The sequence below is a fragment of the Haliotis rufescens genome, unplaced genomic scaffold, assembly GCF_023055435.1.
Source record: "Haliotis rufescens isolate VD_foot unplaced genomic scaffold, xgHalRufe1.0.p SCAF_8, whole genome shotgun sequence".
Classification (NCBI taxonomy): Eukaryota; Metazoa; Mollusca; class Gastropoda; order Lepetellida; family Haliotidae; genus Haliotis; species Haliotis rufescens.
The window spans coordinates 29,882,020-29,895,023 of record NW_025964372.1 but is presented as its reverse complement, the minus strand read 5'-3'; the positions used below and the strand labels follow the sequence as shown (position 1 = coordinate 29,895,023).

The 13,004-nt window shown below is 37.7% G+C and overlaps 1 protein-coding gene across 4 annotated transcripts in view; it reads left to right on the top strand.

Moving 5' to 3' along the window:
• The first annotated feature begins 1,701 nt into the window (after nt 1-1,701).
• Nucleotides 1,702-13,004, top strand: part of LOC124145555 (serine/threonine kinase-like domain-containing protein STKLD1) — a 37,666-nt gene continuing 26,363 nt past the window's right edge. For all 4 annotated transcript variants that reach the window (XR_006862568.2, XM_046515374.2, XM_046515372.2 and 1 more), the window contains exons 1-5: nt 1,702-1,739; nt 1,863-1,949; nt 3,048-3,092; nt 8,448-8,522; nt 12,321-12,425. Coding sequence is in view for 3 of the 4 variants with exons in the window: in XM_046515374.2 (XP_046371330.2) it covers nt 1,725-1,739; nt 1,863-1,949; nt 3,048-3,092; nt 8,448-8,522; nt 12,321-12,425 (327 nt within the window). In the remaining variant the exon portion in view is untranslated. The remainder of the gene's footprint in view (nt 1,740-1,862; nt 1,950-3,047; nt 3,093-8,447; nt 8,523-12,320; nt 12,426-13,004) is intronic.

The following is a 13,004-nucleotide window of genomic DNA, read 5'->3' as shown; positions in this document are numbered from 1 at the left end:
ATCGACTATTCTCAGCCTAGTAACGTTTTGATAGCGTGTGTAATTATTTGGCAAAATCAATTGTCAAATTTACTCTTTCTTTTGCTAGGCAGTTTACATCAAGAAATTGGAGTTAGCAGATAAATAAAGTGACGTTTGAACGATTTCAATAAAACTTGCTGTGACTTCTAAACTGTCTAGCCTGGCCCAGCTAAAATGGTTTCGTTATGTATGAGGTGAGGTGAGGTGAAATTGGGTTTAACGTCGCGTCCAAGATTATTGCACTTATATAGCGACGTGCATGCACGTGTATGTGTGTGTGTGGCTGCTTGTACTAGTCCGGACTGATGCCGATTTATAGTGCTAGCTCACTGAGATACCATGCCGCAGTTTAACATGAATACCCCACTCAGACACAGTATACTGACTCCGAGCCGACCAGTCCTTGTTTTAGCCCCTTAATGCCGAGCGCCAGACAGGGTAACAACAAGTACAATCTTTTAACGTCTTTTTGTATGACGCGGCCCGGGATCGAACCCTGGACCTTCCGCTCTCCGGGCGGACGCTCTACCACAAGACCACGGAGGCGGTTTCGTTATGTATGACAATAACGCATACCGTTATGAACAAACCCAACATAATTAACAAAACAAATAAACAAATATTTGTCTATGTATTTATCTTTTTCCCCATTTTAAATTCGTATTTTTAAATCTTACTATAGATTACTTAATTGACGCGTTGTCAGTTGTAATATTTAATAGTCCCCTTATTACCTAGTCGTACCTATTTGGATATATTGTCTTATATCATGCCCATGTTAAAAATATGCAATGTTTAGTTTTTATTATTTTCAATGTATTTTAAATGTGATTGTAAATATCAGTTCCCACTGTTCACAACGATTCACTGTCCTTGTAATGAGTGAGTGAGTTCGGTTTAACGCCGCTTTTAACGGTATTCCAGATATATCACGGCGTGTCAGCTTAAGGTGGGAGGAAAGCCCGAAGTGATGCAGGTCTTAGACGTTTACCACCTCGGTGAAACCCACGAGCACGGTACTGACAAACCTAGAAACATAATCGGGGTGAACCGGGATTCGAACCCACAATCATAGGTTTTTGGCGTGCTTAAGGGACGCAACTCTGCTCAGCGAATTGCGGCGCCTTAGATGACTGGGCCACCCGTGCCCCCTCATTGTAATGAAATCAACAATATTTAATGTTCCGCGCGCTGCACTGTTGAAAATCCGGAACAAATTAAATGACAGTTGCCAAGGTAACGTACATAGCGAAACTTTGCAATACCGTTATAATGGAAAATCAGTGTCAGATATATCTTTACGAATTACTTTATAGAATTAAGGCTAGTCAGCAACAAAAATGACATTTTTTCAAAGACCACAATGGTTTTAATATTGTTTTCAAATAATGTACTAGTATACCTTTTTTTAGATGACCCCGATTTGTCTTCCCATTATGACGTCACAGTTTGACTATACCTTATGACATCACAATATCAAACCATGACAAAGAAATATTTTGTTAAATTGTGCATATATTTTTACGAATTCGCCGCTTTGCATAACGTTTTTTTAACTGCCCAACAGTTTGAAATACGGAGATACAATACACAAGGTAGCATTTATGTTTCCACGCCATGGTAACCAAGGACTCGAAGTTAGCGGGTTATGACCGGCGATAGACAACACGCATGCGCACTTCCCCGGCGTCAGGTTGTCAAGAATGGAGAACTACAGGGTAAGTGGAGCGTTATGTTCGCGATCTCTTGTCAAATATTTACTGTCACCTATTATTATATTTGAAAACAGGTAGTCACCATAGTTTAGAATGGTTTGTTTTATTTGTGGTTAATTTTTTCAGATTTTGGAACGAATCGGAAAGGGTGGACAGGGGTCTGTACATCTCGTAGATCACAGAGAGGATGGAAACAGGTCTGTTTTGAAAAAGGTGAGTTCAATATCATGGCATTTATTAACACAATCTCGTATACATACTGATGTCACTAATAGCTACATACATTATGATCAGACCACCGAAACTGATTCAATCTTGAAAATATGTTTTGAATGTTTTGATAAGTATAAAGATTATAAAAGTTTAATATTCAATTGGAATCATTTTTATTTACTAATATTACTCTTATGAAACATGTTAAAGAGACCTGTAGTATTTTAATAAACTCTTTGTGACAACATGTGCAGGAGTTAGATGTACATTTAACACATCTGTAGCTTGGAGATTTTATTTCAATATATCAAATGCTTATGATAATAATATATCACCAAAGCATACCTTGGGTGTGTGTGTGTGTTAGCCTGGTTGTTAGAGTGTTTGCTCATCATGCAAAAGGTCTGAGTTCAACTCCCATCATGGTTCCTGTGTGTGAAGCCCATTTCTGGTGTCCCCTGCCTTGATATTGCTGGAATATTGCTAAAAGCGCTGTAAAACCTTACTCACAAATTGTCTACCTGATCTGGGGAACATTGCTCTGTCATAACGTGACTACATGTTTGGAAAGTTAATATCAATGAACAGTTTTCATACACTTTAGGGGTAGTGTTTAAATTTATTTTTTATTATTGCTTTATTTAAAAAGTAAATGTAATCAAAAATATTATTTTACTTAGCCTTATCAGTGTTTGACACAAACACTAGTCCTGTTATAACACATATTCTGTAGGACCAGCAAAATTAATGAAATGGTGGTCCAGAGTTTTTTGTTTTATTTTTGGATAGCTGTTGATTATTTGTCTTTTTCAAAACAGAAATTTGGTGCACCTTAACTTGCATTAATATTTCTCATATGCTACACTTTATACATCTTAAGTTTGAAGAATTATTTTGAAGATATATTCATATTATTAACAATTTTTGGCGAGGGGCATTGGAGATCCAGTAGATTTATCTATCTATCCCAGTCCTTTGGACTGCTTGCAAAGACTGCTTATTGTCAAGCATATATAATCATATTGTTAATTATTTTCCAAGTTACCATAAATACTATTCACATTTTCTGTGTGTTATCAGTCTGTGCATGTTTTTCAGGTTGAATGTCACGATGAGAGTGAGGCCAACAAGGCCTTCAAGGAGGTAAGTTACCATGGTTACTATTGGCATCTCATAGGTGATGGAGGAATCATAAGAGGCAACAAACGGGATCGGGTGGTCAGGCTCGCTGACGCGGTTGATGCATGTCATCGTATCATTATTGTGTGGATCGATGCTCATAAAATCAATCACTGGATTGTCTGGTCCAGACTCGATTATTTACAGACCGCTGTCATATAGCTGGAATATTGCTGTGTGTGGCGTTAAACAACAAACAAATAAACAAACAATAATGGAGAAATCATGAGAATCTGCTGATGCTCTTCCGGAATCAACAGATTCAAGTGATTTCTACGACATAAGTCATGATATGGTTGCAAAGTAAAAGAAATGTTACTGAGTGTTGGATGTTATATTACAAAGAACATTATCTATAAAGCTATTTTTCTGACAAACAGTTTTAAAAATGTCCAAAACGGAAATAAAAACAAGAAAAAGAATGTACACACAGAGCATGAAATAATGAAAAGATATCTAGAAAGGTACCCGAAGATGGATAGAAAATCAAAATGTAACCAACAAAATCTAGAACTGTTGAGTTCGTGAATAATGTATGGTTGATACATGATTTCTCTGTGATACCTATAGTTTTTATGTTGCATAAAACATATATCCTTGCGATAATAAAGTCTATCTTATCTTGTCTTATAGTTGCCAGTATAACTTGCACATTCAAAATGGCCAGTGAATGCCTGGCTCATTATCAACTGCAACAACAATAGCGTGACGTCATCATAATGGTTTAGGGGGTGATCAGGTAGCCTCGTGGTAAAAGCGTTTGCTCGTCACACCGAAGACCCGGGTTCGATTCCCGACATGGGTACAATTGTGAAGCCATTTCTGGTGTCCCCCGCCGTGATATTGCTGGAATATTGCTAAAAGTGGCGTAAAACCATACTCACTCATAATGGTTTAGTTGTGGAGAAGTTCATAGCTTCCTATGATTTTCCTGGACCAGATTTTATTTATTATAGGGCATGATGACGTGACTTGACTCAAGTTAATTATTTTAAAGTCTCTTTGTCTCAGTTAATTATTTTAAAGTCTCTTTATCTCAAGTTAATTATTTTAAAATCTCTTTTTCTCAAGTTAATTATGTTAAAGTCTCTTTATCTCAAGTTAATTATTTTAAAGTCTCTTTGTCTCAGTTAATTATTTTAAAGTCTCTTTGTCTCAAGTTAATTATTTCAAAGTCTCTTTGTCTCAAGTTAATTATTTTATAGTCTCTCTTTCCCTATCCCATCACCCATGGGTTACAAATATTACAAAGTAATTTCTTGGTGAAAGCTAGTCGCTCATATACAGACCCTGAACCAAATATATCAGAAAACTCCCAAGCAAGTATACAGCTCCACGATACTTTAGCAAGTTTAGATTGCTGGAGTTTCTGAAAAAGAAGACATTCTCTGGGCTTCTTTATGTTATATATTAACATACATTAAACAAAATTTCAGAGAGTAAATATTAGTCCAGATGTAGTTTGTGGTATAACGCAGCAGTCAGGACTTTTCCAGCTGTAAATATTCAAGTCTGAACCAGACAAACCCATGATTGATATCATATCCAAGGCAACTGGGGTACAAAGACATGCAACCAGTCAATTTAGCTGCATGTTACAACAAGCACAGGATGCTGAGGACCATCTAGCCCGGAATCCCCATGGAGGATTATTACTATACCTTGCGTGACATTGGCAACATTATCAAACGAGAGTCGTCTAAAACAGTTACAACTGTAGTTCAGTTGAGCTTGGATGTGATTATGTGAATGAATGGAGCATTTATTTTTCTTAATCTTTGTGAAATGTCCATGTGACATGTTTGGGGAGTTTTACTAAATGTTTGAGCTGTAAATTACACAATAAAAACAAATAATCTACTTCAACTCAAGATGAGAAAAGATTTGTTTTTGTGTTCAAGTCCATTTCAAAACACATTGAGTTAGATTTGAACCCGAACGATGACATTGTGTTTGATAATCTCATGCCTAAATACCCAGAACAACTTATTCTGATTTTTGTGGCCATTTTGCCAAATATTAAAACAAATTGAATATGCATCTTCAAAGTGTCCTTTTTTGATAAGCCATTAACCAGTGTAAATAAATTTCAATAACATGATGAAGTAGAATAAGATTTTGACCTTATAAATATTTGTTATAAATAGCCAAATGTTTGTCTGAAATTTGTATTTTGGATATGTGTATTATAACTTCAGTGCACCTGGTGAAAGTGGTCTGACAGTGTTGTAGTATTGATTAATCCCAGTGACCAACATCGTGAACATTACAGTAGTGAATTATTGTATTACACCACTGATGCATGACAAACTCAGGTCCCCCAGGGCTCTCCGAAGCTACTGATACAATAGGGTTCATTACAGACACAGTAAGCTTGGATACTGCTGAAGTAGATCAGTTGTCCCTTTGTTCCAGGGTTAAATATTAACACAGTGTTTCAGTTTTCCACGCTCTCATTCCTGTCAGCTGGAGGTCACTTAGGGCGCACCTTCCAGTTCCATGGTAGCCACTGAGTGCTTATTTCATATGCATCATAATCCCAAAATGAGGCTAATTATCACCCGCCATGAAGTGGAAGGGGGATATATATAGGAATGGATGCTGTCCCTCTGTCTGTCTGTCTGTCACAATTCGTTTCCGGAGCAGTACTAAAAAAACACGAGAGATATCCTAACCAAACTTTGTGCATGCGTAGGTCTAGTGGTGAACTGGTGCCTTTGAGATTTGGGGATTTTTCTAAAATGTATGTTTCGAGTTTCCATGGCAATGTCTCTGATTTAGACTGAAAATGGCAGTAGTGCTCATTTCTGTAGCAGATCTTGAAAACCGTACAATATTTCTTCACCAAACTTGGCACATAGATAGGTCTAGTGGTAAACTGGTGCCTTTTGGTAGTAGGGATTTTTCAAAAAATTATTTTTTGAGTTTCCATAGCAACAACTTTGACTTAGACTGAAAATGGCGTTAGGGCTTGATTCCGGGGGGCTAATGCCTTGAACACAACCGGACATGTCTCGTCCATTGTGTATTATTGTCACATATCTTTGGGAATAATGAATAATAAAAAATAAAAAAGAGATGCACTTAGCAAAGCATGCTCACATGGCAGCACAGTCAGTTAACTGTTTGAAGAACAAAAACATGTTCTGAAATGTTGGTTATAGCTCACCAGGACCATAGGTCAAGTGTTTTGATTGGTCTAGCCTTATTTGGATTAACATTGTTTTTATTATTCGGTTGTTTATTCAAAATAAAGACCAAACAATATCAATGATAAACTTTATCAGGGAGCCCAAACACACGGGACTTCCTGGGGGACAAAAGAGATATATGTGAAGGTGTGTGTTTATTGAGTGGCGGGGACACAGCTCTGACCTTGTTGGGGGGTGTTTGCTTATCTACGTTACCACACAGATTACCTATGTTTACCTATGTCATATACTGACCCTATACTAAGTAGTTTGTCCAACTTGAGCAACCCTACCTGTTCTTTATAGTGATAGGCCTGTATATCATGATTTTGTTTGCACAGAAGTAAATGGAATGAAACTGTTCTTGAGGCTAGGTGTTGGTTTATTTGATAATCTTTAATAATCTGTCAGGGTTCATGCAGGCTCGAAAATGTCTTGAACTTTTAGGTCTGTGTTGAGAAGGCCTAATATTTTTAGGGCTGTGTTGAGTAAGGCCTTAAACTTTTAGGTCTGTGTTGAGAAGGCCTTAAACTTTTAGGTCTGTGTTGAGTAAGGCCTTAAACTTTTAGGTCTGTTGAGAAGGCCTTAAACTTTTAGGTCTGTGTTGAGTAAGGCCTTAAACTTTTAGATATGTGTTGAGTAAGGCCTTAAACATTTAGGTCTGTGTTGAGAAGGCCTTAAACTTTTAGGTCTGTGTTCAGAAGGCCTTAAACTTTTAGGTCTGTGTTGAGTAAGGCCTTAAACATTTAGGTCTGTGTTGAGTAAGGCCTTAAACTTTTAGGTCTGTGTTGAGAAGGCCTTAAACGTTTAGGTCTGTATTGAAAAGGCCTTGAATATTTAGGGCTGTGTTGCGTTAAGAATTGACTTTCACTTTGTGTGAGTTCATTTAGTACATGCTTCAACCAAGTCAGCGAGCCTGACCACCCGATCCCGTTAGTCCATCTTACGACAAGCATAGTTGCCTTTTACAGCAAGCATGGGTTGTTGTAGACCTATTCTACCCCCGGATCTTAACAGGTCTTGTAATTGTGTAGGCAAAGTAGGATGTTGGCCAAAGGGGAATATACCTCCTTCGTCATTAGTAATGGCTGTATGAGTTTGGTTATTGATTGTCCAACTAAGCTGTCAAGTCACAGTAAGTCCTCACTAAGTGACTGTCAGCCAGCCTGACATTGATCCATTGAGAACCACAGGCTAAATGTCAAGTCATCAAAGATACAGCATTGTGGATCCAACAAAAAGAGAATTAGTTCCCATTTTAAGATTTTACGTGGATTGCTTTTGTCTTGGGCGGTTGGAAGTAGTGCCACTATATTCTTTGAACAATGATGTCACTGCATTGTAACCATTTTGAGTGACATTGCTCTGTATGGCATCATCAATGGAATGTTGTTCCATGTTAGGAATTTTTGGAAATATGTAAATGCACACAATTTGATCAAATCTGAAACATCATCTTATACTGGAAGTATGCGCAGGACCGTAGCGTTTGGCGCCATCTATTGGCGAAGTAGTAAATGGGGCATAACTGAGGAATGTTGGCCATTAGCACACTAACATAGATATTGAGATATTTTCTTGTTGAAAAACATCTTCTCCATTATAAAATGGATAATCTTATGATTATAAAATATTTTTAAAAGATAAATGCTATTAATTATACTTTTTTATGAAACTGCAGACGTGATGAATGATTATATAAACCTGTATACTAATTGTGAATTTTTTATGTACATAAGCTTATACCGGTAAGCATAAGAAATGTGTCAAGTGAAATAAAATCTACACTAACGACCATCTTTTATCATTCGAACAGTTAGATTAAATACTAAACATGTTAGAAATAATGATATTACAAATAGTTAAATATGCTCTGTTAATCAAGACCAGTAAAAATCCTTTTTTCATCACGTTTGCTCAGCCCTGTGTGTGATGTAGTACTTCGCGATGATGCTCTTCACTGTTATTGCAAGTACACATTTTGGTTCAATAAATTTTACTTCCTGAGTTGGATGGGGATTGTTTGCAAGGGAAATAGTACCGCCCAGATGAGGAAAAATCACATATACTTTTATTTGTCCATTATTTGTCTGACTGCCATTTATGGAAGTGTGTTTGTGTCCCCCAGGCCATGGCGCTGCGGCAGCTGCAGCATCCCTATGTGTGCGGCTACAAGGAGTTCTTCGTCATGTGGGATAAGGAGGTAAGACACTAACAGAACTTAGTCCATAATAACTGGTGTAGAGTATATTCCATATACTATCCACTCCTATAGACTATATTCCATATACTGTCCACTCTCATAGACTATATTCCATACTCTATCCACTCCCATAGACTATATTCCATATACTGTCCACTCCCATAGACTATATTCCATATACTGTCCACTCTCATAGACTATATTCCATACACTATCCACTCCTATAGACTATATTCCATATACTGTCCACTCTCATAGACTATATTCCATACACTATCCACTCTCATAGACTATATTCCATATACTGTCCACTCCCATAGACTATATTCCATATACTGTCCACTCTCATAGACTATATTCCATACACTATCCACTCCTATAGACTATATTCCATATACTGTCCACTCTCATAGACTATATTCCATACACTATCCACTCTCATAGACTATATTCCATATACTGTCCACTCCCATAGACTATATTCCATGTACTGTCCACTCCCATAGACTATATTCCATATACTGTCCACTCCCACAAACTATATTCCATATACTGTCCACTCTCATAGACTATATTCCATATACTATCCACTCCTATAGACTATATTCCATATACTATCCACTCTCATAGACTATATTCCATATACTATCCACTCCTATAGACTATATTCCATATACTGTCCACTCCTATAGACTATATTCCATATACTGTCCACTCTCATAGACTATATTCAATATACTGTCCACTCCCATAGACTATATTCCATATACTGTCCACTCCCATAGACTATATTCCATGTACTGTCCACTCCCACAAACTATATTCCATATACTGTCCACTCTCATAGACTATATTCCATATACTATCCACTCCTATAGACTATATTCCATATACTATCCACTCTCATAGACTATATTCCATATACTATCCACTCCTATAGACTATATTCCATATACTGTCCACTCTCATAGACTATATTCAATATACTGTCCACTCCCATAGACTATATTCCATATACTGTCCACTCCCATAGACTATATTCCATGTACTGTCCACTCCCATAGACTATATTCCATATACTGTCCACTCCCACAAACTATATTCCATATACTGTCCACTCTCATAGACTATATTCCATATACTATCTACTCCAATAGACTATATTCCATATACTATCCACTCCTATAGACTATATTCCATATACTATCTACTCCAATAGACTATATTCCATATACTATCCACTCCTATAGACTATATTCCATATACTATCCACTCCTATAGACTATATTCCATATACTATCCACTCCCATAGACTATATTCCATATACTGTCCACTCTCATAGACTATATTCAATATACTGTCCACTCCCATAGACTATATTCCATGTACTGTCCACTCCCATAGACTATATTCCATATACTGTCCACTCCCATAGACTATATTCCATATACTATCCACTCCCATAGACTATATTCCACATACTGTCCACTCTCATAGACTATATTCAATATACTGTCCACTCCCATAGACTATATTCCATATACTGTCCACTCCCATAGACTATATTCCATATACTGTCCACTCCCATAGACTATATTCCATATACTGTCCACTCCCATAGACTATATTCCATATACTGTCCACTCCCATAGACTATATTCCATATACTATCCACTCCTATAGACTATATTCCATATACTGTCCACTCTCATAGACTATATTCAATATACTGTCCACTCCCATAGACTATATTCCATATACTGTCCACTCCCATAGACTATATTCCATGTACTGTCCACTCCCATAGACTATATTCCATATACTGTCCACTCCCATAGACTATATTCCATATACTGTCCACTCCCATAGACTATATTCCATATACTGTCCACTCTCACAGACTATATTCCATATACTGTCCACTCTCATAGACTATATTCCATATACTGTCCACTCTCATAGACTATATTCCATATACTGTCCACTCCCATAGACTATATTCCATATACTGTCCACTCCCATAGACTATATTCCATGTATTGTCCACTCCCATAGACTATATTCCATATACTGTCCACTCCCATAGACTATATTCCATATACTGTCCACTCTCATAGACTATATTCCATATACTATCCGCTCCCATAGACTATATTCCATATACTGTCCGCTCTCATAGACTATATTCCATATACTGTCCACTCTCATAGACTATATTCCATATACTATCTGCTCCCATAGACTATATTCCATATACTGTCCACTCCCACAAACTATATTCCATATACTGTCCACTCCCATAGACTATATTCCATATACTGTCCACTCTCATAGACTATATTCCATATACTATCCGCTCCCATAGACTATATTCCATATACTGTCCACTCCCATAGACTATATTCCATATACTGTCCACTCCCATAGACTATATTCCATATACTGTCCACTCCCATAGACTATATTCCATATACTGTCCACTCTCATAGACTATATTCCATATACTATCCGCTCCCATAGACTATATTCCATATACTGTCCACTCCCATAGACTATATTCCATATACTGTCCACTCTCATAGACTATATTCCATATACTATCCGCTCCCATAGACTATATTCCATTTACTGTCCACTCCCATAGACTATATTCCATATACTGTCCACTCCCATAGACTGTATTCCATATACTGTCCACTCTCATAGACTATATTCCATATACTGTCCACTCCCATAGGACATTTTCATATACATGTACTCTCAAATCCCATTAAAACATTTCCCATATATATGATATCCGCCCGAATGACATAGCATGTATTCCCTATACTCTCAAATCACATAGAACACATTCCCAATGCTTGTTAAATCCCATAACAAATGCCTATGTACATGATATATGCCTAAATTCTACAGAACATGTTCCATATACTGTCAACTCCCTTAGAACATTTTCCATATACATGATTTATCCCAAATCTCAGAACATATTCCAGATACTCTCAAATCCAATAGAACATATTTCAGATACTCTCAAATCCCAAAGAACATATTCCAGATACTCTCAAATCCCATAGAACATATTCCAGATACTCTCAAATCCCATAGAACATATTCCAGATACTCTCAAATCCCAAGAAAATATTCCAGATACTCTCAAATCCCATAGAAAATATTCCAGATACTCTCAAATCCCATAGAACATATTCCAGAAACTCTCAAACCCAATAAAACAGACATATGATATACTCATTAATCCTATATTCTATATACTCTCAAAAAATTCCATAGAACATATTTCCTAAACTCTCAAATACCACAGACCCAATTGCATTTGCAGTCAATTTCTGTATTACAAAATCTAGATAGATATTATCTTGAAGCTCACTACCATGAAAATTATAACAGAAAAATTCTAAATGTTATAAATTTTGTTAAACTTCAGTATACCCTTAAAATATGTTCAACTGTTCTGTGCTGGAAGGCTAGTAGTAACATTTGACACACCGGTCTGGGCTAGGGAGGCTAGTAGTAACATTGTACACACCGGTCTGGGCTAGGGAGGCTAGTAGTAACATTGGAGACACCTGTCTGGGCTAGGGAGGCTAGTAGTAACATTGGACACACTGGCCTGGGCTAGGGAGGCTAGTAGTAACATTGGACACACAGGTCTGGGCTAGGGAGGCTAGTAGTAACATTGCACACACTCGTCTGGGCTGGGAGGCTACTAGTAACAGTGGACACCATCGGTTTTGAAGCTAGAGTTGTCTCCCTGACCTTCTTACTGGTTGTTCCAGGAGTCATCGATGTTCGTGTGCATCGTGATGGACTACTACAGCAAGGGGGACCTGAAGAAGATCATTCAGCAGTACCAGAAGGACAAGCAGCCCATGGAGGAAGAGGTGAGGTCGTATTGAACACCCCGGCATGTCGCCTGCCACCAGTCCTCTAATGGAAGCATCCACCCCTGGGTTAAAATGTGTCTTAAACTTAATGCGAGTGTCGATCCCTGGCCCAAAATACGTCATGAAATCAATACATGTAACCAAGTGATGTTACATGAGTTGGGGCAATCCTTTGAATGTAAACAACCAGTGTTATGTATTCACCATGACTGCTGTTAATGCACTGGACATGTTCACCACTTGAGTGACCCATGAAGACCCGGGTTGGAATAGGTCTTCAGCAACCCATGCTTGCTGTAAACGGCAACTATGTTTGTCTTAACAGGCGACTAACGGGATGGGTTGATGCATGTCATCTTATCCCAATTGCTGGATCGATGCTTATGATGTCAATCACTGGATTGTCTGGCCCAGACTCGATTATTTACAGACTGCCGTCACATAGCTGGCGTTAAACAACAAACAAACAAAACAGGTCAGCTCTACTAGTATCCCTCTGGTTACTTTATAGAGGGACAAAGTGCCACGGTCTTGGGCCATCTAGGTCTAGACCTTGTAATTACTGTCATTGTCTCG